Source organism: Terrapene carolina, unplaced genomic scaffold (assembly GCF_002925995.2).
Source record: "Terrapene carolina triunguis isolate 2854851 unplaced genomic scaffold, T_m_triunguis-2.0 Scaffold93, whole genome shotgun sequence".
NCBI lineage: Eukaryota > Metazoa > Chordata > Testudines > Emydidae > Terrapene > Terrapene triunguis.
The window spans coordinates 3616015-3643883 of record NW_020664444.1 but is presented as its reverse complement, the minus strand read 5'-3'; the positions used below and the strand labels follow the sequence as shown (position 1 = coordinate 3643883).

The window sequence follows — 27869 nt, the reverse complement described above, 5'->3', positions numbered from 1 at the left end:
ACCTTGTCATCTAGCGGGTAGGCCGTGCTCACACAAGTGACTATGTAAATGTGGAAGCATATTATTTGGCATGTGGAGTCTTAGCTAAACAGTATTCTGAGCAAGGATTTACTACTGAGTTGAGACTGATCTGGGAGACTGAGCAGGATTCTTTTCGCCGGCCTCATTAGCTAACTTCACATTTCAGAATCTCCTATTCCTGCGGCTGGCACGTGAGCCAGAAAGAACCTGCTTGACTCTCAGAGCCCGGGGCTGGCATGGCGGAGAGAATATTTTGCAATCAGAGCAGATTAGATCTGGAGTCAGTGAGAGAAGACAGACATGGAATCCAAAGATGTCAATTTTCGAGTTGCCTGTCAGAGTAGAGCAAAGTCTTAAACTAATGGAAGATCATCCAAACGCCTCTGAATGTGATTCACCCAGTGCTGGGTGACTGCCATACGTTCAGTGGCAAGGACTCTCCCAAGAGCAGCCCCTCTCTCTGTAGGCATCCAGGACTTGCAATTGATCTCTTCCTTAAAGAACTGCCAGCCTTTCTTTGTGGTACTCAACTCCCCTGGTCCATCCATGCGGGCTGAGCAAAGTCACACAAACACGCGTTTTGTGAAGAAAATGCCGACCAAACTTTTACCCCGCCCTCATATCTGTAAAGGTTCGAGTCCGTCGGAAGCTGCGGTCAAAGGCTCGGGTAGCACTGCTCTGAGGACTGCATCCCAAAAGTCAATACAGTGGTGGGACTTTTTCTTTTTAAATATGCCGATTGGCTCTGAAAATCCAGCAGCTCAGTGCACAGGACACGGGAAATGCGAGACTCATCCCCTGGGGCTTTGCAGTAGGAAGCAGAATTTCTTGAAAAGCCTGATTGAGGTGGTTGAATTTGTGCGTCTCAGAAGCCCATAAAACACAGATCAAAGCCCCTCCCAGCTCAGCAGAGACAACTCACTCTTGCGGCTGTGGGATGCTGATGCAAAGGTGACTCGAGCCCCAGGTTCCCAAGTGTGGGGCATTCGAGTGCTCCTCTCTTCTAAGGGCATGTCTACGCTGCAATAAAGCCCGCAGCTGAATGTCTACGCTGCAATTTTGTAGCCCTGCAGCCTGAGCCCCGGTCTGCTGACACGGGCCAGCCGCGTGTGTTTCATTACAGTGTAGACGTGCCCTAAATGACCGTGGGGCCTATCTTAGCTCCAGTGGTCCCTGGCCTATACAATATGACTGTGATGCTCATGTGATGGTCCAAGAAGGGAGAGACCAAAAGGGAAAGGGTGTGGACCAGAGCAGGGTTTTTTCATTTGCAGACCCCTAAAATTTCGAATGGCGGTGCAGACTCCTTAGGAAATCTTGCACACAGTCAGCAGACCCCTGTTCTATGGTGACGGCGAGCTTTCACGGACCCCCTTAGACCAGTAGTTCTCAAACGTTTGTACTGGTGACCCTTTCACAGAGCAAGCCTCTGAGTGCGACCCCCACTTATAATTAAAAACACTTTTAAATATATTTAACACCATTATAAATGCTGGAGGCAAAGCAGGGTTTGGGGTGGAGGTTGACAGCTCGCAGCCCCCCATGTAATAACCTCCCGACCCCCTGAGGGGTCCCGACCCCCACTTTGAGAACCCCTGCTTTAGACAGAGTCGCCAGAGGTTGAAAACCACTGGACTAGAGCATCGGGAAAAGAATAATGGCGAGAAAAGAGAGTCATGGTGACAGGGGGAAGGACAGTGGCTTTGCTTTACATTAGAAAGCAGTAAAATCGATTTCTCTCTTCCAAGCAGTAAATTCAGCCAGGCTCTATTAAAAACATACTGTTGAATGCAATAGTGGCAGGGAAGCTTGCAGCAGCTCTCTCGTGCCTGGGCGCCCCGTGAGGATTTCAACCCATCTGTGCATTAAAAATAAACAAAAACCCCTTCCCCAATCTCCTCCTCTTCCTCCCAGCTCCTCCATAATTGCTTGGAAACTGACGCCAGGCAGAACGAGCCAGCTCTGTACAGGCCGACCCGGGAGCGGCTCTGAATCCAGTGTTTGTGGAACCTCGGTGCCGTTCTGTGAGTGAAAGGGGAACATCTGGTTATGTTTCCATGGGACTGAGGCCCCATTAGCCAAGATTTCTGTGTTTTATTTATAGCTTTTCACCAGCACCAACATCTGGATTTTAAGTGATGTTAAATTCTAGCCGTGCGATTAAGTTGGATTGCAATGGTGCTGTCGCTAGAGAGCTTGCCAGCGAAGATGGTGTTCTTTAAATGGGGGGAGAACCCCTGGAGCCTTTCCCAGCTGTATCCCAGAAGGTGCCAGAGCGTCCTAAGCTCTGTAGAAAACAATACGCCATTGTACTAAGGTTTAGGAACCATTTTTGATATCTCCAGCGTTCTTCTCCTGAGGATCTCCAAGCACTCCGCAAACAACGAATGAATCTTCCCCGCCCAGCTGTGTGTTGAGGAAGTATCAAGATCCTGATGTTACAGAGGCATTAATCTCTCACTGCCTCTAAAGGACTAGCGCTTGGTGATACAGTGAGTCCTCAGGACAGCCAGCAGGAGAGACCAGGAATCATGGCTGTCAGTCCCCTACTCTCATCACTAGACCAGGCTGCCTTCTTAAAATCAACAGGCAAGTCTGAGATCTGGTTAGGTTTCTAGGAGGGAAAGGATCGAATAGGGTGAACAGGATAATAAGGGTCTCTAGGGAAGGATCAGTTGAACCCACCCCTTTCTGCTGTGCCTGCGCTTGGCTTGTTTGGGAAATCTCTGCCAGTGCAGCTCCACCAGCGGTAGCGGAGGTCCCCCAAAAAGATGTCCCCAAAAGATCTAATGCAGCCCCCAAGTCCCAGCATCCACCTGTGGGCTATAGAAGCTTCTGCCTGGGTTTCAAGAGTCGTTGAGACTCACCAGCCAAGTAAGCTACGTGATTGTGTTTAACTCAGACCAGGAGCGGCAGAAGCTCCCTTAAAAGTGTGTGTGTGTGTGTGTGTGTGTGTGTGTGTGTGAGCTTGCCCTACCCCACCCTACCCCTTCCCCCTGAGACCCCACCCTCATGCTGCCCCTTCTCCCCGAGCCCCCGCCCTCGCGCCACCCCTTCCCCCAAGCCCCGCTCCCCACTCACTTCTCTCCGCCCCCACCCCCCCATCGCTCGCCCTTATGGCCAGTAAAAAGTGGGGGGGACATGGCCCCCGGCCCCCCCATTCCAGCACCCGTGACTCAGACCCTACAGACTTGCCAAATAGGGGCTTCCTCTATCATACACAATCGTGGGTTACTGAGCTCTCTGTGTCCTGGCGGGACGACCTACTACAATGAACCCCTTCATGTGCTATTTTAATGGGAAAATTTGAGCTGTTCTCTTACAGAGAGCGAGCAAGAGAGAACGCGACCCAGTCCTGCTGCAATACGCGGCAGATTGCTGGCACTAATAGGAATGAAGACAATAATCTCCACTCCTTTCTATGGCAGGAACCCAACTTCTCTCTGGTTCTTACAATGAACGCGGCTGCAGGCAGCAATAACAGTTTTAGCAGCGAGCTGCCGTCCGGATTACTGCTCTCTTCTCTTAAGTCCTGCGTTGTTTTACTTTGCACAGTAGAAGATGGCAGGAGGATGCTCTTGCTGAACTGAAAGGGGGCTGGTTAGTTCTAGTGGGATTGCGGCCCGGGGTCGTGTTCTCGTGATACTTTATTTTAGCCCCGACCTTTGCCCATGGCAGCTCTTCACGCTGGCGTTTGAGCTGAACGGATTCCGTTCTTTGTAAGCACTTCATTCTTAAGGATCCACTAGCAGAATTTCGCCCTGAGTGTTTTGGCTGTTGGGGGTGTGTGACTTGTGCTGGGAGTTGGCAGGCAGATGTCTTTTGTTTCCTGTGCGAGAGGTTGGAGCCGGGGGTTGAAGCGTGTGTGTGTGTATGGAAGGGTGTCGCTGATGGATTTTGTTCCTGCACTACCAGGGACCTCTTCCCCTCCTTGTGTCTTGGTTCTCTGATCTGTATAATGAGGTGACAGGATTGGTGACAATGATCCCCAGGCGCAGAGCTCTTGGACCCAGGTTAATCACTGATGAGCCCTTGTAGGTCTTGCCCCCCTGCCATGTGGCTCGTACCACATGGAACCATCCCTCATCGCTCCCCTGTGCACCAGAGCAAAGATCCGTCCCCCTTGGACCCATCCCCCAAAGACCCGTCCCCCTCAGCCCATGCTGGGGGCGCTATTTCCCTGACTGGCCTCCCCACATTCTGTCTCCCAGCTGGGCAGAACCAGACTGGTTCTGCTGCGTTTGGAGCCAGGCTTGGGGAGGACAGGGGCAGCGGGAGATCAGAGGCAAAATTTATCCCTGGAGGAGTGCGAAGAGTGGTTATAAACATTAGTGAGAAAATGGGTTTGTTGTGAGAGATGAGATGCAATTTATTTCTTTTCCTGGGGAAGGAAAAAGGACTCTCAGGCGTTTAGACCCCACATGTCGTTTTTATGTGGACACTAACATTGTCGTGAATTTCCATGAAATCAGCCGGTAAACACTAACCGCGCTGAGCTAACACAGGATCACTGAAAACTGACACACTCAGACCCTGGGGATGAGCATATTATAAATGCAACAAATCAGTTTACAAAAAATTTAAAAAGTACCATGTGGCTTACTCTAAACAATCCTGTCCAGCTTCCCCGTGAAAGCCGGAGCAAGGAAGAGAGCAGGCGGTAAGCTCCGTGGAGCAGGGACCACTGCTACCATTTCCAACGTCAATTTAGGGGATTTTTGCCACGGCTCCCATTGAAATTAATGGCTCCCATTGCAGCTTTGATAACTGCAACCTGGGTCAGTGCGTATGTTTGTACAGCACCTAGCGCTAGGACTGTGGTCCTGATTGGGGTCTCTGGATGCTATGGTAATATAAATATGGAATGATGATCAATTGCATAAGGTTTATACTACATTTTTCCTTGTGGTCTAATCTGAGCTATTGTTCACACGGCAGATGTTACTAAAATAGGATTGTGAGCATGTGTGTTGGCTGGTGATTGGGATCAGTCTGACACCCTGGGAGGTTCTGGTGCTTTCTCCTTCTTTGCTGCACGGTTTGAAGTCTGTGTGTGTCTGACTTTTGTTCACTGAGTGGAGGCTTCACGGAGCCATTTTCTGACCAGAGGCACATGTACAAGGAAAGGAAACGCCACTGGAGCTGACTTAAAAGAAAATATGTTAACAATGTAAATTAGCCAAGAATGCTCTTGACTGCATTTTCTCCAGCTCTGCCTAAGCCAAGGCGGAAAAGCTTGACATGTCGCAGGGCGCTTTGAAGCTTGGAATCCTTCCAAAAACGGCATGATTCCTAATGGGAGTGATTAGACCCTATTTAGCTGTGCAAAGTAAACAGCAAAACCCACTTAACTGCGGCATGAAGGGAACACTGGGCTGGATTTTGCTCTGGGAAAGAGCACAGGCCACTCCGGCTGATGCTGGAGCTCCCTTGTTTGTCTTCTGGATGATGGGTCAAGGCTGAGGTGATTGAAATTGAAAGAGCCAAGTTAAATATCACACAGGTCTTCTTTTAAAAAAAAACGTTCCTTAGTTTGGCAACTTACCAACCTTCCTTATCTAATTAACCTAAAACATCTTTGAGATTCAAAGTGAGAGAATGTTAAAAATCTGATTCCCCTAAGGGCCATGGGTGCTGTTTATTTTATTGATTTATTTTGCATGTTGTTCTGCTGAGAAAATGAAAACTTTGTAAAGAACTGACTGGTGGGCAGGTGTGTGCGCCGCTCTCCTGTCCTGGATGGAATCAGAACTGTGATGCCATAGACCCTCTGCTGTTAATAGTTTGTGGAGATTCTCCCTTAGTGCAAGTGGCAGGGGCCTGTTGTTTTGGGGAGCAGGCAGATCTGGGTTCTGTCCCGGTTACTGCCGCGAATATCCAGCTGGCCACGCTGTGCAGCACAGTGACAACCAGGAAGTCCGAGGCTGCCCCAGGTTTGTTGCAGTATCCTACGCTGAAATGTGAGCGCGGCCCATGGAGAGGTGCAGTTCCCTGTGCTGTAAACGTTCTGTGCGTAGGATGAGGCTCGAGAGCCTGAAGGGCTGTGAAGCTGGCACCTTTCCCCAGTGCTGAATGTGCTTTTAAAATGAGATCTTAAAGATTAAAAAAAAAAAAAATCCAATCACTCTCTCCCGCCTCTCCTCAGTGTTCTTGTGCGACCAGTAACTTCCCAAGCTCCACGGCGCTGGGCCTTTCTGAGATTAGGACTGAGGCTAAAACAGCCAATTTCCTAGCAACGCTGTTGAAAAAGAGAGGGGAACCTCAGGGAGAGGATATAATTGGATTGCGGGAGCCCCAGCACTTGATTAGAGGGTCCCTAGCAGTATAAGTTGGTCTCTACGAAAAGCTAAACTGGCCTCTCAGACAGCCATGATCTCTCTGCCAGAGTAACTAATGGTACCTGCGACCCGATGCCGGGAATGAGCTGTGTCTTTCGAGACGCAGATAAAAAACTGTCCTTGTTTAAGAGGGCTTCTCTCAGCCAGTGCATTGTTTAAATGGCCTTGTTCAATACTTTTGGCCCACCCACCGTACCCTCTAGCCTAGGGCTGGTGCATTCTGAGCCTGACCCCAAAAGCCTGCCGAGGTCAATGGATCAGAACCTCTGCGCTGAAATGCAAAAGTTGCCTTGACAGTGCAATCACCAAACCTCCCCGGGCTCCTTGTGAACGACGTATGTCACCCGGGGGCGTCTTTGTACGTTACTGGCCGATTGTTTCAGGACCAGGTTGTCTCTGTGAAACAGTCTGTAGGCAGCAATGAAAACCCTAGCATGTGGGAGAACATGAGCACTTTAATTATGTGGTGATTATGAATAGCTTTGATTTCCTTCAGCAAAGGATCTTCCCCCTTCCCTCCCCCCCCAGACTATCAGAAAGTGATCTGTTCTGGTCTCACACCTCCAATTACCCCTGCCAAGGGGAGAGTTCATCAGATGGTTTTGAGCAAATCTCTGTGCTTCAGAAGACTAGGAACTCTGGGATCTGAGCTCCTGTTGACACTGTTAAAACCTACTGGGTGGTTAGGGAGAGACCCAGCGTGACAGAGACGTGTCCAGACATGTATATTACCCGTGTCTGACCCTCTTCTCAGTTTTCACCAAAACGGGTCCTGCGTGGGCTCGGCCAAAAGCTAAGAACTAAGGTTGTCACTGTTCTTGTGAGATGTTTATATAGGAAACGACTGTAGAGTTACATAACGTAGGATGGCATGTTTCAAAACGGTGGAAGTGAAGCATGTCAAACGGATTCAGTCAACAGTGAGTTGAGAACAATCAACATCCTTCGACTCAGCCCGCCCTGCCCATGGGTGCAGTCTGGGAAAGAGGCAGATGGGAGCATTTACAAAGACAAAAGAACCCCAAGAAAAGCCTATGAATGAGGGACACCCAGGTTAAGAGACAATAGTCTATAGGTGTATAAGAGAAGAAAGAGCACAAGTTGTTATCCATTACAGCGAGAGACTGCCTGTAGGAGCGTCTCATGAAAGGTGGATCCCAGCTTTCTGGACTGGACAAGTACTGTAAGGGCTGACCGGTGGGTGAGCAATGTCTTATTAGGCAGGAAAGTAACTTGTTAATAAGTAAAGGGTGTTGACTGGCTTTTGTGTTTCTCTTTTATCTCTAACCTGATGTTTCCAAACTTGACACTTGCTTGTACGTGAATCTCAAGCTCTGTTAAATAAACTTCCATTTGGTTGTGTTATAGACACATCTAAGTGCCTTGTGCTAAGGAGAGTGTTGAACTGAGGTGAAACTAGTAAACGGGGCTGCATTGATTCCATGAAGGCAATAGATCGGGGTACCTCGTGGGTGTTCAGAGGACGAGGGCCTGGGCACTTGAATGTAACGAAGCGGGGGGTGTAAATTGCTAACTTGCAGCAGGAAAGAGCAGGGCTTGCAGAACCTGGAGTGCTTGTGTTGCTAGTATCCGGTAATAGGGGAGTTTCTCCTGGTGGGCATGCAAGGTACCCTCCTGCTGCGAGCAAGTCGTGGTGATTCATCCCAGGCACCTCAGGTAACCCCGAAAAGAGTCAGGCCCAGGTATGACCTAGCAGTCCCCTGACATGCTTTAAATGCCATTCGACTATGTTTGAATCACTTTCCCGATTCATGCAACAGCCCTGGATGGTGCAGAAACGTGATTCAAACATAGTTCCGTCCCAACTGTACTGCAAGAGCAAGCTGTGTTCCAAGTGGTGTGCCCCCAACCTGGTAGATGTCGTAGTGTAAATGGGACTTAAGTGAGTCAGTTCCTCTCTAGACCAGATGACCTGCATATCCCTGTTCAGTTCTCCTTCTCCTTTGGAGAGTCCTGGAGGAACTCAGTTTCCTCATTCAGACCCCAGCGTTTCAGCAACTGTCCCAGCTCCCATCACAGACCTTCCCCTTTGTCATCTTCCAGCTCTGATCTCATTCTGCCCTCAGCCAGGTGCACAGGGTGATAGACACTAAAATCAATCTTACACAGCTATTCTGAGTGCATGACAAATTAAACCTCCCCTACACCATTGTTGTCCTCAACTCTGACCTGAAGAGGTCATTACAGAAAGGCTGAGTGTAGATGACTGACCACTTACTCATTCCCCTGCTTGCATACAGAATGTCCTGTTTTCTATTGCTGAAAACTTTTCAGCGTGTGAAGTTTCAGTACAAAGCAAGGTGGAGTCGAAATAGAAAAATATAAAGCATTCGATAAAGGGACGCTGCCTGGTGGGTTAGGCCCAAAATGCAGGGTGTGGTTCTGTGTGTTTCTTTAATCTGCTTGTAGATGGTTGGGAACTCAGACACACAAGCCCTGGAGGGGAACCAGAAAGTGAAACTGGCAACGTGCAGAACGTGAAACTGATTAAACTAGTCTTGTACTCCAAGCTGTGCAAAATGCACAAAATAAAACACAAACTCCATGAAAAGTAACAAGTGTATTCAGATCTGTATATCCTTGCAGTTTAAATAATCTAAGTTGTGGTGTGTAACACGTGGAAGGAATATTTTTAATATATGATTTTAACTTGGGAAGTATTCCCTTTTAACTCCCTATTCAAAAAGGTCTGCATTCAGCAAAGCACATAAGCAAGTGCCTACCCTTAAGCACATGAGTATCCCATTAATTTCACCTTCCAAAATGAACTTAAGAACGGCTATATTGGGTCAGACCATCTAGCCCCAGTGTCCTGTCTTCCGACAGTGTCCAGTGCCAGGTGCCCCAGAGGGAATGATGGATCAAGTGATCCATCCCCTGTCGCCCATTCCCAGCTTCTGGCAAACAGAGGCTAGGGACACCATCCCTGCCCAACCTGGTTAATAGCCATTGATGGACCAATCCTCCATGAACTTATCTAGTTCTTTTTTTTAAACCTGTTATAGTCTTGGCCTTCACAACATCCTCCAGCAAGGAGTTCCACAGATTGCATAGAACAGGTGGTCTATCAGTGCCTGGACACTGTGACTGGGATATTCAAGTGAACCGAAGGGTGCCTCACTCTCTATACGCAGTGGTGGGTGCATGATAGACAGTCTTCAAGAGAACTGAGCTCATTGTGTTGTGCCCTGAATGGAGGCTGGCAACCATAGGCACTGAAGCAGCTAGTCTTGTGTAGTGTCAAACTTTCTGTTGAGTTTCCACAGCAGGGTATTGGGGTGCTGGTGTAACAGTGCTGGGCTGGGCTTAGCTAGGCTGCAGTTCAACACTGGTTCCCAGAATATAGAGGTAGAAAGTGAACTTCCACTTGGGGAAGCAGCAAAGACTAAAATCTCAGCTGAGGTTTATTTGGTGCTTTTGAGAATTGATTCTGTTTCACAGAGCCTGACACTTGACTAGTTAGTTGTACTGAATCCTCTCGTTAATCAAGGCGGGTGATGTTTATGATGCTGATTCCATGGCGGAATGTGCTGTTGGGGGTTTTAGTGGCAAAATGGGAATGAATGAGCGTTTACCTCGTGAGCCCAAGTCGCCGTAGCGAGCCCTATAAATCTGGCAAAGGGAACAGCGCTAAGGGCCCAGAAATGAGCCAAAATATGCCTGGAGCAGGCCTGACAGGACTTAATGAACTCAGTAGCAATAGTATTGCCAACTACAAGTGTTCTAAAGTCATGTGGAGTCAGTCTCCCACAATCATGAGACTTCATGAGAGTTGTGATAAAATTGTGAGAGGCGCTGTACAAACCCAGAACAAAATGCTGCTCCCTGCCTTTGCATACCAGCTGCCGAACCACTGTCAGATTTTTTGTAGGCTTCATGATAAAAATTTAAATGCAGTGAAAATCCAGATCTCTCGTGTGACTTTGAAAATCTCAGAACGGGAGAGTGTGTGCGAACGTGTGTGTGTGTGTGTGGGTGGGTGGACACAAACTTAATGCTTATATTAGTGGAATATGAAACACCATTTATTTATATTCCACTTTATAGAACCTAGTGATCAACACTTGCCTTGGGACACTTAGAGTTAGAATGTCACTTAAACAATATATACATATTGACAGAATGCCAGCAGACTCTGCTTGATCTATTAGACACGTACATAAAGATAAGAATATGTATGTAACTGGCTTTTATGTTTCAAAGAATGTGAAAGAGACAGTGAGTAGATATTGGGGAGAGCATAATAGGAAACCAGGACTGAAAGGTTATTCTTAATGGAGATCACTTTTGCACCATTGTAAGTCTGCTCCATGTGTTCCTACTGGGACCAGATAAAATACCGTCCTCCTAGAGAGAGTCATCGAAGGGTCTTCGGCCCAGATTTTTAAAGGTATTTAGGTGTTGCTGCGCTTAATGTTGCAACACCCCCATCTCAGTTTCAGAAGTGATTTATGCACTGAGGAGCCTAAATCCCATTTACTGTCAATGGGATTTTGGATCCCAAGTGCCTAAATTCCTTTTGAAACTGAGACATAGGGTCCTAAATAGGCTAGGCGTTGCAACGCTGAGCACAGCAACATCTGTCCAAATCTGGGCCTTAGCGCTTTCCTAAAGCCTAAGCTGCTCTTGTGAGCTAGGAACTAGTATTGTTCTCAGTACACAAATGGGGAAACAGAGGCAGAGGTCATAGGGGAAATAAATACCAGAGCCGACAGTAGAAACTGAGGCTTTGATTCACCAAAACACTGATGCACTTAAATCTAACGCTGTTCAGCAAAATATGTTAGCATGTGCCTGACTCCCATTGACAAGGGGACGTCAGCATGTGTTGGAAGTTAAGCGTGTGCTTCAGTGCTTTACTGAATTGGGATCAAAGTCCCAACACCCATTGTTCTAACCACTAGCGAATACATGGATTCATAGATATATTTTTTTTTAAGCCAGAAGGACCATTATGATCAGATGGTCTGACCTCCTGTATAACACAGGGCAGACAATCTCACTTGGTAATTTCTGCATCAAGCCCATATCACGTGGTTGAATTAGAGCATATTTTTTTTACAAAGAGCTATCTGGTCTCGATTTAAAGTGATGGAGAATCCGCCACAACCTTTGACAAGTTCTTTCAATGGTTAACTGCCCTCCCTGTTAACAAGGCTTTTCCTCCCTGCACAATAATAGTCTCCTCTCCTAGATCTTATTCCTAGGATAATTCTGCATTCACTTAAAAGACCTGCGACCGCGTCCTTTTCCTGAAACCAGTGGTCTGGGCAGGAAGAGACTGGGATCAGTAACAAAGCGAATGTAATACAGTGAATCGGGTCTTTGGGAGTTTATTCTGGACTTTGTGGGCAGGCAGGCAGTGGGAACACAATCAATATAGCTGATAATTATGTATCTCATTACTGAGTCTGTGTTTTGATTTTTAGGAGCTCCCCTTAAGGTGGGGCAACAGGTGCTAAGAGAAATCTGCCGATTTTCACTTTTTCAACACCTTCCACGGCTATGGAAACTGCAGGGTTTTTTTACACTATGCTTTAAGGAGAAAAGATTTGAAATTTTTTGCTCTTTCTTTTTTAAAAGCCTTTTTTTAAAGTCATGAAAAGAAAACCCCAGGCATGTACCTTCTACATGAAAGAGACAAGCTTTTTCCTGACCACAGGCCCTAATCATCCTTTAGGGTCGTTTAGAAGCCTCAGAGCTCTGACATTATTCAATCCGTTGAATCATTTCCTGTTTTCTGCAGTTTTTGAAGAATTCTGTAGGGCAGGCTGGAAACATTTGCAGATACGGGTGAACTTAGTGCTCTGAGGCCATGGGAAAAATCCTGGGTTGCTAAGTTAGTGAAGAAAGAGGAGCCATGTGTGGGTGTTTCTATCAGTCTATGTATAATTGTTAGTCATTTATTATGGTTGTTTTCACTGATCAGGTAATTGAATTGTTCCAGAAGTCCAACAGTTACAGCACTGTTTGTCAATAGTATAGAGCTAGTGTCTTAGGTACCTGCATTTTATCAGTGGATTTTAGAATTGTAATGGTTTCCCGTTTAAATTAACTCAGATTCATACATTGAAACAGCGGACAAAGGCAGAACCTTTTGAATCCCTCCTGGTAAACTACATTTCATAACTTTGCCTAAATTAGTTTATTGCCAGGTTCATGATCAGAGCCAAATTTTTACCGCCAGAAATAATAGCTGCTGTTCGGAATAGAACGAGGACAATAAAGGAGCCACTATCTCATAGTTGGAGATCTCGGCTACTGTAGGGAGCTCAGGGAAACAATTGTCTTTGTTTCACAAGGTCGTAGGGGAAGATCATATAAGATTTAGCACTTTATGCCCTTGCTCTCGAAGTGCTTAACAAAGCGGGGTGAGTATCGTCATCTCTGTTTTACTGGTAGGGAGATCGAAGTGCAGAGAGGCAATGTGACGTGCCCAGAAAGCCCATAGCAGAGCTGGGTCCAGAGCCTATGTCTCTTGACTCCTCGTCTGCTGATGTATCCACAGGATCCAAGCTAGATACTTAGGTTACTCCTACAGCTAGGACTTGGATTGGTTCAAGCATCATAGCGTTGTAGAGTAGGCAAAGCTGAATGGGAGAGGGCAGTGGCGTCATACCAGGCTCGAATGAAGAGTCTTTGCAATAGCCTTGTCTCCACTGGGTCTCAACAGCAAAAAATTCTCCACCGGGAGTACCTCTCCTGGTGCCTCTCCTCTGGCGCTAGCAATGGGAGCCCTACTGTAGCCAAGACTCCGTGGCTGTTGGGGTTTTTAACGCTGTGTCACTTAGCCCCATTCAGAATAGGGCCGAGTCTTGGTATTAGAAATGTCAATGGCTGCAGAAGCCTTGCCTACACTACGGCTCCTACTGGTGCTCACCCCAGGGGTGCTGCAAGGGGGGAGGAACTCCCAGTGCAGGCAAAGCCCGAAAAGGCCAGATTCTGCAAGCCTTCCTCGTGTGAGCAAGTGCAGCCCTGTGGGAGAGCTTAACATACCCCTAGGCAGATTCAGAAGTGCCAATGATTGAGTCGCCAGTGTGCAAAACGGGAGTACCGCAGAGGGGGAATTGGGCCCAGTGATCGGAGGGAGAGACCTGTCAGTTTCCTTAAACAGCCCGAGGCTGCAATTGTCAAGAGCCTTAGTGACTTAGGAGCCTAAGTCTCACTGGAAGTCACGCAGGCCCAGCACCTCAAAGGGATTTAGGCACCTAAATCCCTTTGGCAGTTTTGGACCCGAGTTACGTTTGCAAATGGAACTTAGTCTCCTAAGCCATTTAGGTGCTTGTGAAAATGTCACCCCAAGTCTAGACAACAGTGTGTGTGTCTCTGTCTGGGAGGTGACTCTCCCTCCTTCACAGTGTGCGTGTAGCCGAGCTGTAATTACTGAAGCTTCTGTGATCCCCGCTGCAGCCTCCTCACTTTAACCTTGCAATGTAGTTAAAATAAGCCTGTAAATATTTAGTTCCAGCTTGCAGCTGGTCTCTGCAGCCCACAAAACCAAACAGGCCCCATCCGGAGATAGGCTGACCAGCCGGCCGCTTGGGTTTTTAAGCCCATTGTGGAGCGTGTGGAGTTTCGCTGCACGTTCTCTGTGTGCCGAGTTTGGGATCTCTTGGCTTTGCCTCCAGCAACATCATGTGTTTATTCACTTGTTCTTCTCCGTTCTTTCTGGAGGCCAGGCCTCAGATGAGTCTCGTGCCTTCGGGCCTTAAATCTATGGGTGAAATCCTCTGCTGCTATTGAAGTCGATGGCAAAACCCCATTGACTTCAGTGGGGCCAGGATTTCACCCTAGCAATCTAATATGCCTGTGACTTGCGTGCTGGAAAGAGAGCTAGTTTTCCTATGCAGTGAGAGCGCACCTCCCCTGTGGACAGCGTGCGGCTGCGGGAGAGATGCTGCAGTCTGCATGGTCTGTGGCCCTGTCAGTGAGAGAGCTGTAGGTGCAGGGAGACGGGGCTGTTTTGGGTGAGAGAGTGTCTCCCAGCCGTGCTGGAGACAGGGGAAGGGACTGAGATGTGGGAGTAGGGCTGCGTTTGGGTGCAGGAGGTTAGAACCTGCATTGTGGAAAGGGCCGTGGTGGGACTTGTGCCCAGAGGTGTCCTGGCAGCCTGGTTCTGAATTCCCCTGGGAGTTCATGTAAAATGTCAGTGCCCCACTTCTGTCCCACTCACCTTCAAAACAGGGCTTAGATGGCTCACGCAGCCGGTGTGCCGGCCCTCTGCCGGGGGACGAACGTCGCCTGTCCGAGCGGGAGCTGTAACACCTCCACCCCACACTGAGCAGCATGCTCCCTACCCCCTCTCCATGCTTCGTACTGGTCCTGCTGTCCTGGCCAAGAACAGGTGGGGCCGGGCGGACCACCCAGGCCCCTTTGGAGGCATTTAGCGCCATCCCTTACAGAACCCAGAGGAGCTGAAATGCCATTGTTGGCGTTGAGTGGTTTGACTAGGGAGACCAGATAGCAAGTGTGAAAAATCGGTGGGGGGTAATAGGCGCCTATATAAGAAAAATCCCCCCAAATCGGGACTTTCCCTATAAAATCGGGACATCTGGTCACCCTAGGTTTGACAGGAGCCCAGAATCCGAGCTGGCGGTGCTATTGGCCAGGTATCCCAGCGAGCAAGGAGAGGGCTTCCTCTCCCAGCCCTGCACCCTTTGCCCACCCGCGTAGGGTTATCCGCAGTCTAGACTTCAGAGTTGCGGGGAGTTTGTGTGCGTGGTTCTTTGGACTCACTTGTCCTTGGACTTTAAGCGACTGGCAGTGCTTAATTTGTAATGAAAGAGGGGCCGGGGCTCAAGCAATGTTTTACATTCAGAAGTGATGCAGCAAGCCCAGAGGTGCCAGGACTCAGCCCTCGCACCGGCTCCTGGGCTGTCCTCCTTCGATGTTTGGAAAGCCCCTAGCATGTAGTGAGCACTGCTGCAAATCAGTGAGCAGTAACAACTCGGGGCTAGATCCTCAACTTGCCTCAGTCGGGACAGGGCCGGCTCCTCGGCTGCTCTGCATCCGGCTCAGGATCTGGCTGCGGGAGTCTAGGACCAAGATTCTCAGCTTTGAAAGAAATGAGCCTTCCAGGGCTAAGAGCTAAGTGGAAAAGCCCAGCTGAGACGCAGCAGTGCAGCCGGGTGAGTGCTGGAGCCAGTTGCCGCTGGAGGCAGCTTCGTCTCAGTTTAAAAAAAAACAAACCGCCCACGGATTGTCCTTTGTTTTTTGCTATTTTGTGTTTTCAGCCGCATTGTTTCCCAGCGTGCCCGGGCAGGGTAATTAAACCAGCTGCAGCACAAGGCAATATCTCCTGGAACCAAAGCTTGGTGCTGTGGAGAAGAGGGGGAGAGAGCTGACTGTCCCTGGGCTGCATTCCCTGGACTGGTTCCATCCCCGTCAGAACCCAGTGCGAAGCCCAGAGCCGGGGCTGGCTGTTGCTAAAAGACAACAAACGGGCATTGACTGTAGCATTTCGTCGTCCGCTCGTGGGAGACTTGAACGCTTCCGCTGTAGAACCTGTCTCCTGTTCCCCAGGCCGAAACTCCTGGGGTGCTTTAAAGGAGGATCTGGGAGTCCTCTCTGGTGGGTTTTGTTTTAAGATGTCAGACAGGCCAGGAACTTCATTTCTGAGTTTGGCTTAGTTCAAAGCTGAAAAAGGAACGTACTGGTTAGAAAAATGAAGCCATGTCATGTCACTTCCCTCCCCACAACAGCCTCAGGCTCTGGAAAGCTACAGCCGTAAAGGATAGGGCGTGAAATGATTTTATCCGGTTCGTATTGCTAACTGCCCAGGCAATTGTTAGGAATGGTGTGTGTGTGTGTGTGTGTAACAAATTGTTTTGAATGAACATCACTTTATTGCTTTATAAAAGCCTGTAATCCAGCGTGTTTAGTCTTCAATCCACAGTCCTTCCCCGTTCACGGGCGGGTATGTAAATATAATGTCTGTTAAATTTGTCATGCATAGCTTGTGTTCAAGCAAGGTCTGCAAACAGAGCAAAGCCTGAACGCAGTGCCCGATGAAAGCTGTCCCACTAGTGGACAGTACAAGTGATAGGCTGTCTTTCCAGAGAACAAAAATAGGGCCCTGTAAGGTTATGCTGCCAGATTAGGTCCCATTCACAAGTTATTCAGGAAGACTTCCCTGGTGCTCTATAGGAGTAAAATATTTTGTATACATGGGTGTACATGCTCAGAGTCATGGTGACCACCAGATTCAGGGTCAGGAATACAGTTCAAACAAGATCTCACAGACACTGTCCTTTTGTTATTTCTAATGAAAATGGACTCTAGGATTTCAGGGCTTTTAAAAAAAAAAAAAATTCTCAAACCCAGCTCTACTAATTTGGCCCCTCTAAGATATATTTTATAAAGCAGAATGGGTTATAGTCCCCTGCCATTTCCCATTGTCTTGCTGTGATGTATCACTGAGGAGCACAGCAATGTGAATAATGGATTTTTCGGGTCACTGGCAATTCTGAAAAATCAGAAAAAAATTCATTTTGAGTCAAACGGAAAACACAACTTTTAGATTTTTTTGGGACACCACAAAGTTAAATAAGTGTTGTTGTTTTTTGTTTGTTTTGTCGTGAAACAAAACATATTGTTTCAATTTCAAGCACTCTTAATGTTTTAAATAAAATTAAAGGAAATTCTGAAATGAAAAGCTGTTTCAAATAAAAAACAAATTTGAAACATTTCAAGTTTTTTCAGAACTGTTAACGGATTTTTCCAGCCAAAATAATTCCTCAAAATCAACATGAATTTGCGAAATGTTTTGGTGTTGCTGAATCTGCATTTTTTTTTGCCAAAAAAAAATTTCGGTCAAAAAATTTCACCCAGCTCTAAGGAGCACTCTTTGCTGATGTTCAGGTCCAAAAACTAAAAGACAGGCAAACACAAACATCTGAAGAAGTGGTGATATGCAGCTGCTCTTTCACAAAAACGATTGTGCAAAGTTAAGCCCTGATTCAGCAAAGCACATTAGTACTGTATTTGTTTGTATTTTGGTGGGGCCTTGAGAGCCCAGATGCATTGTGATAGGCCCTATATAAACACACACAAAGCAGTTCCTGTTCAGAATAGCTCACTGTCCCACTGACTTCAGAGGGCTTTGGATCAGACCCGTATTATTTTCCAGGGAGAAAAATCCCTTCTTTAAAAGGATAACAGAGAAGAGGTTAGAATCCCGTTAGTAAATTCACAGCTTCATCATTCCACTAAGGGATGTGTAGCTTTCTATCTTTATAGAATCTTCTTGAGTAATTGGATTGTTTACATGATGTTTTTCCAGACATCGAACCCTGGGGGTGTCATCAAGAGGTAATTATTGTCTTGACAAGGGTGCCGGGAAATGAGAGAAGACTTGAAAATTGATTGGTCTCTTCACTGCCTTTCCTATTCTTCATTGAAGATCTGTACGAGTGCCATATTAACTTGAGCCAGTCAAACAGGGTTGGGCCAAATGTTAGATCCCCTGTGAAAATGAATTGGTTTCACGAACCCTAATGCGAACAGAAATGTGTGCTCATAAATGTAGCTGAAAACACTTTGTCAAATATGTTTCCCTGAAGCATTGCAAGCCCTGGAGCATTGAGTCCAGGAGTGCAGAAGAACTAGAAAACGAATTGTATCACATGATTACTAATATAAATTATAGAATTATTTTAGCTTTACAGATGGAGAAACTGAAGCAAAGGAGTGGGGTGAATTGCCCCAGGGCACATTGGGAGGTGGTGGCAGAGACCTCATGACTTTCTAGCTCCCCACGCTGTGCTGGCTGCTCCAGGCGATAGCGGTGCCCTTAAAAGGACTTTTATCTTGATAGTGACCCTTTAACATACTCCCTCAATGTGCAGCAATTATCTTTACTTTGTGCGGTTTGAAAGTTCCATAGAACAAAGTGACCCGCCATAAGAATGGAATTCTCCTCCGCTCTGATGTCATTTTTTAGTCTGAAAAACAATCTACTGAGCGTACTAATCTGCGATGGCTCTGCCATGAAGTTGCCCTTGGTGCAAGGTGATGCTAGCCTTGTCGCGCTCTGCAGACATCCAGCACGGCGAGCAAGGCGGGCTGCTATGGAGGCATAGGCTATAGATCATCTGGCAAATGGAATTATCACTCCCCTGTCATCGCCAGCCCGCGGCTGCTTCGTTCTCGGTTCAGGGAGGGCAGCTGCGGTACTGGTCCCCCCTGCCTCTGCGGGGAGTTTTGGCAGCATTTTGCTGCCTCTTGCTCCACCGCCTGTATCTGGAGATATTTCTGATGTGATTAAGAGGTTAGGGGAAAAGGCAACTGCAGATATTTATGGTGCATTTAATGTCACATAAGCCTGGCAGGATGAGAGCAGTGAGGGATTCTGGCTTCTGAGTGCTTGGGGAGCGGTCCTTATCTCTCAGATAAGGGACAGCAGTGACAATGCAAGCCAGGGAGGAAAATACTGCTTCACCCTGTGTGTTTATATCGGGTGCTAAGGGGCTGCTAGCAAACAAGAGTGACCAGGGGTTGACCTTCCATTTGAGTCCATCCCTAGACACAAGCAATGGCTTCTTTTTACACCCCTCTGCCCCCAGTCTGTTTTGGCTGTGAGGCAACAAACTGCTTTAGGTAAAGGTGTTATGTTATTTCCCCTTTCCTTTTAAGCAGTCCCAGAGTAACAACGATCCACCTCCACTACAGCCATCCCTTATCATTGATGTGGTGACCTTTTATTCTTTTGGACAACATCTTAATGAGCTCCTGTGGGTCATATTCCATCTCTGACTGATGATCAGCTCGGAGCTGATTGAAAACTTTCCCCAACACAATACTTTTTTGGGACCGAAGATGCCTTTTTGTGGAAAAATGTTAATTGTGGTTTTAAAAAAAAAAATTGTGTCACCAGCTCTAATGTCAGTGTATCTGTCCTCGTGCTTAAATTGTGTAGCAGCTGGGTTTCCCTATGATCATTTTCCTTACCTGCAAATGGAGATAGTGCTTAGCCACCTCTCAGGGGAATTGTCAGACTGAATCAGCTAATAATAATGGGTAGCGTTTATAGAGCACTTTTCATCCATAGATCTCAAAGTGCTTTACAAAGGGAGGTCATTGTCATGATACAGATTGGGGAAACTGAGGCACAGAGCGTTAAAGTGGCTTGCCCAAGGTCACCCAGCAGGCCAGTGGCAGAGGCGGGAATAGAACGCAGGTCTCCTGAGTTCTGCTTCAGGACACACCGCTAGTGTTTGTAAAGTGCTTAGATCTACTAAGGGTGGGTTCTGGAAGGTATCAGTATTGTTGCATAGGAAGCAGCCAATATTTAAAAAATGGGTATTTTATAATAATGATCCAAACACCATAATTACACTAGTGTAAACTACTGTAGGGCATAGGCTCCGTTCACTCCTGTGCAGAGGGCCAGCACAAGACCTATGCACCCCTGGAGACCCAAGTAAAGCCCTCAACGTAGAGGACTGTGTCTATACCTAGTGCTTTGCACCCTACCCTGAGCAGTCTGCAGCTTTCTACCCAGCACCGGCATCATTTTGCTGACCTTAATCCGCTGCTTGTGCTCTGCAATAGGGCGTCAATACCAAGGACTGCAAAGTAATTCATGCAGAGATGAGGCAAAGGTGGGAGGCGTTTGCGTGAGTTTCCAGCTGCCCTTCTGACTGCAGCTAAATATCATGGTTTGAAAGGAGGCTGTCCCCTTGTGTGTGCAGACCACAATCCAATACCGGCACTAAAGACAAAGCCGTCGGTTGTTGGGGAACGGGTCGCTCGGGGGATTTGGAATGGCATGCCAGGCTGCTGGGTAACTTCAGACCAAGGTTGGTGACCTGCGTGAAAAAAGTTGGTGGCTTTAGTCCAGCGTCTTACAGACCGATTGTCCGCATTGTAGTTGGTACTAGCATAGGTGCTGGAACTAAGGGTGCTGGGGGGGCAGGCTGCACCCCCTGGCTTGTCATGATTTCCATCATATGCAGGGTTTACAGTTTGATTCAATGGCTCTCAGGACACCCACTATACAGATTGTTCCAGCCCCCCTGGGTACTAGTGGATCTCCCCGTCTGGGCAGCCCCACAGGAGTGCCAAGCATTGAATGAGCCAGAGAGATGGGGACGAATTTGACCGCACCTGCTCGTCCCAATAGGGAAGCTGTTGGTTTCTAAATCTACAAATCAGATCTCATTAGAATTTTTCATTGCATTTTTTTTCTCCGAAAAACTGCTTTTTGACTAAAACAAAAAAATTCCCACTGAAAATTTCCATTTCGGTTGAAACTTTCTGATTTTTCATAAAGAAACAAAACCCAAAATACTTTACTAAAGCTGGATTTAAAAAAAAAATTAAGGAAAACTAGAAAATTTGTAGTGAAAAAAATCTTTTGTTTTGTTTTCAGTGAAAAATCAAAGAAAGTTCACAGGAAACTTCTGCAATTTTTGGAGCAGCTCTAAGCTATATACATATAAATCCATCACTGCTCTATTGCTAATGGATTAAAAAGAGAACGGTCATTGCGAAACCCCAATATTTGCTGCCCCCCTTGCTAGTTTTGAATAATTTCTGAGCTGACCCCCATGAGCCTAGTTATTGCAATAAAGCAATTTCTTTCAGTGCTCACGTGAATGAGGGAAAGTGCTAAACAAACCACATGCTCCTGAAATTTTAATCTGTTGCCCACAGCAAGCTTTTATATAGTCAATGTTTACTTTCCATGGACTTATAATAGCTCCATGGGACCCCAGAGGATAAACCGACATGTTTGTTTGAGCTGCACTGGCGAGACAGGCTCACCTGTAATTACACCAAAATAAACAGAAGAAACCCAGTCCCTGGGCTAGAGGATAGAGCAACAGTGAGTGAGCAGCACTCCGTGGTCAATCCAGACTGAGCGCAGTGAAAGATAGCTGGTGAAAATGTCATGGGCTCGCTGATATTGGTGGCGAGTCGAAACCATTGCAGTGACCGCTAACGCTGTCTGCTGTTGGTTCGAACAGTTCTTTCCATCCAAGCCTGCCTGGCAAATTGCTCGACTGTGAGTCAGTGGCAGAACTGGGAAGAGAACCCAGGAATCCTGATGTGCCGTCCTGGGCTTGAGTTCCTCCCCCGAATAACTAGGCTCCACCATCCTCACGCGGCAGGTGGGCTGGGATACGGCGCCCAGCGGTTAGACATTTCTCCAAGCTCTGCGTTCCTCTTGGATCTGCCCAACGGGCTGGAAAGTACGGGTCAGGCTGGGCTTTTTCAGGAGCTTCCTGATCCCAGCCGGTCCAGCGATGCTGCAGGAACAGGCTTTGCAGCGAGCGAGGGGCGTGGAAACGGCAAAAATGAGCAAGAGACGGGAGACCCTTCAGAACCTTCCGAATAAGGGGTTTTTTTGGCGGGGGGAATGGGGTTTGCTGTTCAACTCCAAATGCTTTGCTTCTCGCCGGCTGGCGGGGCGGCAGATAGGCAGCTGCCATGATGAGCGACATCCCCATCGGTGCCCAGTCAGTCCCTAAGCCTCCGCTTAGCGGCTGGGGGAAAGGGCTGGCTGCTCAGTGGTGGCAGTCACGCTGCAGGCGGAGTGGTGGAGCTGTTACCCCTTTGAACATGGCCACTGTGTGGGGGAGCGAGGGGCTGGCCCCCCAGCTGCTCACCGCAGCTGCGTGTGGCTCCGCACCAGGTTCGTGGGCCGTTTCACGGGAGTCGCACGCCCTGATTTCCATCTCATCAGAGAAGACAAGGGCTCCAGAGCACACTCAGCCCCGCCAAGGTCGAGAGAGATCAGCTACACCGATTGCTAACAAGGGCAGTGGCATGTCACGGCTGGCCCTCGACCTAGCCCCACAGTCACCCCCTGGCCCTCCGCAGACCCAGGCTTCTCTCGCTTTTAGCATGGACTTCACAGGCCCGGACTCAGCAGGCGAGCCAACATCCATGGGCCCCTGGCGGGTTGAGATGGGCGGGGGCTGGGCTGGAATTCAGCCCTGCTGGAAGCAAAGGGGACCTGGTTTCATGGAGTGGCTTGCCGTGGCCATGAGAGCTGCAATGACTCTCCTTGGCCTGGCAGACACATCGCCAGCACTGAGTCAGCACCTCCCTAGTCCTTCTTCGCTTGTGGAAGACCGTTTTCTTCCGTGTTCTTGTGGGAGACGCGGCTAGAGTCCGGGAAAAGGCTGGACAGAGGGGTTCGGAAAGCCCCTTTGGGCAGTAATTCAAGCCACGGTACCCAGACCCCCCCCCCACCTCTCTCTCTTTATCAGAGCATACGTTGCTTTACTCATAAAAGATCACACTAAGGGTGTCTGGACACATTAGTTGTACTGGACGCTAAAGCTACTGGGCAATAGTAGTCCGTGGCCTTACAGCTGGTGTCATTACACCTCTGCCAAACCCAAGGATCTCGAAGTGTTCACACGTGTTAATAAATGACGCTCCACAACTCCTCTGAGCTAAGGAAGTATAATCTGCCTCTTATAGATGGAGAAACTGAGGCATGGCGTGGGTAAGTGTTGGGTCTAAAGCTGCAAAGCCAGGAATATGAAAACCCAAGACTCCCTCCTTCTTAGCCCCGCTTTCACAGACGCTAGTTGGCACTCCTCCCTGGCCAGGGTTCTATCAGCAGACAGGTTTCCTCAGTGCCAGACGCAAGGGCAGCACGTTCAACGTAATCGCCAACGTCGGGTTTCATTGCACGCCGACCTCGCTCTTTTGAAAGGTCTTGTTCAGTTTCCTAATCATGACCCAATAAGAAGAGACTTGCACAGATCCCTACAAAGCAACACTAGTACGTTCTCCGTGTCTTTTCTCAGGACTATCCCAGAAATGGATGGACCATATTAGGCCCTGTATCAGGGGCCCCATTAAGGTCCATAGCATGCCCTTTATCCACATGTCCTGACAACTTCGGGCACTTTTTGCAAGAGTGAGTGTGCTGGTTGAATTCCACCATGGCCAATGCCGTTCTACCTCCCTAAGTTCTGCCTGCACTCTCCATTGGATAAGGGCAATTACTCCATGGCCAGACCTGAACCCATTGCACAGAATTCCTGTGCAGTCACCTTGGCACATCCTAGTGAGGAGGGAAGTGATCCTATGAGACAGGGTGTGTCTGGCTATTAGGTTCTTCAGGATCCTTCCGAATGAAAGGAGCTCGGTAACGGGAAGATAGTACTATAGCCATGTGCAAGGGCTGCTGGTGTCCGCAGGATCAAGGGCACTATCCTCCCTTAAATAAATAAGTAAGGTTAATACATTGTCTCCTAAATCCGGTGTTCTTCAAACAGGCTCTTGTTTCTCTGTTTCCTTTTCTGCTGGGGCGGGAGTGTCAGACTCATGTGTTTAGAGGTGGGAGTCCAAATTAATGGGTGTATTTTATTTGAGCAGTTTGTGATTCAGGAAATGCATTTTTCTTTCTTGTATCAGAATGGAGTTGGACAATTGGCTTTTAAAATAGACTCAATTAGAGGAAATACATATGTTAACGTGTCCCTGTGTAGCTGGGAGAGGAGGGGGTCGGTATCTCAGATCGGCCATTTCCGGGTTGGTTTTGTTTCTAATTGTTGCATCTGCATTTTTTTTTTTTTTTAAAGCAGCAAATATAACCCTGTGGCTTTTATTCTCTTTCACCAGGATGTCAATGGACCAACACAGGAGCTGCGTCCGCGTCTCTGTCACCTTAAGAAAGGCCCCAGTGGCTACGGGTTCAACCTCCACAGTGAAAAGTCCAGACCTGGGCAGTTCATCCGTTCGGTAGATCCCGATTCACCAGCCTCTAAAGCGGGCCTCCGACCCCAGGACAAGCTTGTCGAGGTAGGGGCTTGACGGCTCCTGGCAGGCAGCCGGGCGGTGGGTCGGGGGCTCTGTCGTGGGACGGAAGGAGCGTTGCAGGGAGGGAATCCTTGTTCTCTCCCAAAGTTGTTGGTCATCACAACCCAAGCAAAGGGTGCTGAGGCCCAGATCCTCAGAGGCATTTGGGGGCCGAAGTCAGGCGCTTGAGCACCTTTGAGGTAGTCTTGGGTTGAGAGCGGTGAGCAGGGCTTGAGTGGACTCATTGGAGAGATTCCTGGGCTCCTGCTTGGTAAATGCCGCCTGCTGCACTTTGCAAAGAGGCAGGTTGGCAGGAAAGGAACTAATTAGCTTCCAATTTTTATGAACTGTAACCGCCATTAACCCGCTGCCCTTCCTAGGGCTCCCACACAGGGATCTCAGAGCACAGGGCCTACATCAGTGAATTAATCCTCCGAGGCAGATCAGTGGTTCCCCCAGTGTACGGGACCACAGAGAAGGTAAGGGGCTTGCCCAGCGTGTCACAGGGAGCCTGTAGTGGAGATGGGAACTGACCTTGGATTTCCTGAGGCCTCATCCAGTGACTTACCCATAAGGCCGTCATGCCACTTCCTCTTCTGTGTTCTGAAAACCCAGCAAACCTTCCCATGGCAGAGAAAGTGAAGGAGTCTCTCCGGGACAATGAATTACTCCTTTCAAGGATCCAGCAGCAGCTGGCTGGCTGTTGGAGGTGCCACTGCAGAGAATGGTTTTGCAATCCTACAATGATGCTCCACTCTTTCAGCCAGTGCAGCTGTCTGGCTGCTCCATTTCCTTGGAGGGAATCCGTCTCGTTCCCCTGGATTAAGCTCTGCAGTTGATTAAATGCAGCCAGTCTTAATCACTGGTTTGAATTCTAAAGAGCAGTGCTAATTGCCCTGGTTAGCTAGAGCCTTCTTCTGCCCATTGGTGAGGGGCGGAATGCTTTAAGTGGCCTTCAGAGAGCCAGCTGCTGCCACAGGGGCTTTCTTCATCCAGCCTCTATGCTTTTCTCAGCTGTGCCTTTTGGGCTCTGACCCGCTTTGGGATCTCCAAACTTGAGTGCCCCTTTTACACAGAGATTGGGGATGAGCTGCAAAGTCCAGATCTGAACTTCCCTAGTTTGGGGGAAGTGTGCGTCTGGATCCAGGGATTTGGCTTGAGCCCACCCCTGCTTTCAATACATCCGGGGCCCAGACATCAGCAGGAAACAAGCCCGATCTTTGGTAGCATTTCCCTGCCAGACCCCGGAGTAATGTGGAGCGAAGCTCAGGACATTTTCTGCTTCTTCTGCAATGTCATCTGCTGGGCTGCCCCGTGATGCGCCTTTGATCCTTTTAGATAACATCTTACACAGCCTCTTCCATCCCCAGAAGACCCAATGCATTTTGCAGATGATGGACAGAATTCTCTCTGCTTTGCACTAAGGGTCTCTTGCAGGTTCCATGCAGTAGCTTCCACTGACCTGAGTGAAGTGGCATCAGCCAAATGTGGCTAGAGAAGCCATGCCGGAAATATAGGAGAATTTTTGACCTATGGGTAGCAATCACTTTACCTGTCACTAAAATGAAGCCACCTCTGGAGTGGTGTATGGCAGCTGTTTAACAGCACACAACATTGCTACCACACTACAGTTTAGGACAGGAAATGAAGCCTAATGTTTCCAGTTGAAACTGTAGTAACAAACTATGCAAATAGACTTTAAAACATGAAATTGTGGATTGTGGTGTGTTAGTACAAAAATCATCCTTTAAAGGAATTTGCTCTTCACTTAATTGTGAACAATAGAAATATTTAAAATGAAAGAACCACCTTCCCTTAGATGTAATTGCTTTAATTTAATTCATGTAATTTTTACTACTCTATAAGAATGACCATCGAAAGCTCTGCATGCTCTTGACAGTATTTTAAAATTACACTAATAAATAAACAGAGCTGTCCATTAACCCACGATCAAATTCTCCAGCAACAACTTACTTTGTTATTATTTAAAATTTATATCATGGTAGCACCTAGAGACCATCCAAGTCGCGGCTCCACTGTGCTTGGTGCTGTACAAACCTATAGTAAATTCCAAAGAGGTAGTTTAAACCCTTCCCCTGGGATCCCACACCACCACTACTCAGCCCTAGCAACCGCCTTCCAGGCTAGGGCTCAAAGATGGGTCTTGCAGCACACTCTGAAGGTTCGCAAACTCCAACTATTACTTACCAACAGTGGAAGTGAGTTCCAAAGGCCCAGCGGGGTGAGTGGGTAGGAGTGTGCATTGAGATATACAGCAAAGCACTTTGCCTGGCTTTAACCCCATTAATAATCCCATCGACCTCAACGTGCCAACTGGCTTTGCTGAATCGGGGCCTGCCTGCAGTCTGTCTCCGTTAAAGAAATGTATTAATTGGTGCTGGGGGGCTCATATTATCCTGATTTTTGGAGCGAGACAGCCGTGCTGTAAATACCTCTTGAACACCAGTGCCGGGCTGCCATGAACCCTGCCTGCACCCTGCCCTGACACCAGCTGTTCATCGAGGGCTGACCACACACTCTCCTGGCACCTGGATGTTTAATGCATATAGCCATGTGTGTCTGGAGGGGGAGAACTAGCAGGGGGTGGCACTTTATGGCCCATCATTATGTCACCGCGTGGCATTTTATTACTTATTTATCCGTCCCTGGCACAGTCCCCGACGCGCACAAAGAGGCAAGAGGCGACCCGGAGCCTCCAGAAACCTGATCCATGCACCGGCTCTTTGGGCTTAAATAAATATTTGATGCTAAACAGCTCCCCTGTGCTGAGGAGTTTTACTGGCGAGCCAGGGATTGTGGGTAAGGAGCTGCCCCCTGCCTGGTAAGGCAGAGCCGGCAGGGAGCTGGGTTTCAAACCACACCTCCACATCAGCCTCCCCGCTCCACAGGACTCTATGAACTGGCCCAGATGTTGGTTTAATTGGGGGTGAGCGCCAGGCAGGAACTGATGTGAACTGAAAAGTCTCGCCAAAGCCTCTCAGGGGTAGCCAGGGTTAAGAAAGCCAAGAGCTCCCTGATCAGAGCCTCGGGCGATCCAAGATGTTCCTATTTCCAGCCTTAGCCGCCCTTAGGCCCACATGCCCAGCCGTGTCCTGAGACCTGAATTCACAGCAGGGAAAGCTGTTTAGCCTCCACAGCAAGAGTTATGGGGGAGAAGGTAGCCCCCGTTGCTAGGATATGGAGAGGAGGCGGAGAGCCTAGGTGCGTGTTGGCCTTGGATATGTTGGCTGCAGGTTGCAGCTATGGCTGGCCCTGCTACCAGTGGGCCAGGACACGGACATTCACCCCTCTGAGCCAAACCCTCCCAAATGTAGGGGGAAGCTTGAGCTTCCCAGCCGGCCCCTATCTCTAGTTTTGTGGAACTAACTAGCCCCTGTTGTTTTCTAGGTGTTTCTCTCTCTCCCCAGCCCCTAGGTGGGGTCTTCACCCATTTACCTGACAGGGTGCCCTCATGATGTGATGCTAAACGGCTAAATGCACCAAGACTTTGGGTGTCCATGTGGCAATATAACTGGGCCTTTGGGGGAAGACAAGTTTTACCCAGCCATATATATCGTGACCTGTCTAGTCTGGTATCCTGATTCTTGCAGTCGCCAATAGCTGAATGTTTAGGGTAAGGTGAAACCCCACTCGAAGGTACTTAGCCTCTCAGAAGTGAATCTGGAGTTAGATCTTACTCAGGTCTCCTTGGTTCCACTCAAGGCT

The 27869-nt window shown here is 48.3% G+C and overlaps 1 protein-coding gene across 1 annotated transcript in view; it reads left to right on the top strand.

The window, feature by feature from the left end:
- Positions 1-27869, top strand: part of SLC9A3R2 (SLC9A3 regulator 2) — a 91424-nt gene that overhangs the window by 53339 nt on the left and 10216 nt on the right. Inside the window, exon 3 of the mRNA XM_024212466.3 lies at positions 23967-24146. Coding sequence (XP_024068234.2) covers positions 23967-24146 — 180 coding nt within the window. The remainder of the gene's footprint in view (positions 1-23966; positions 24147-27869) is intronic.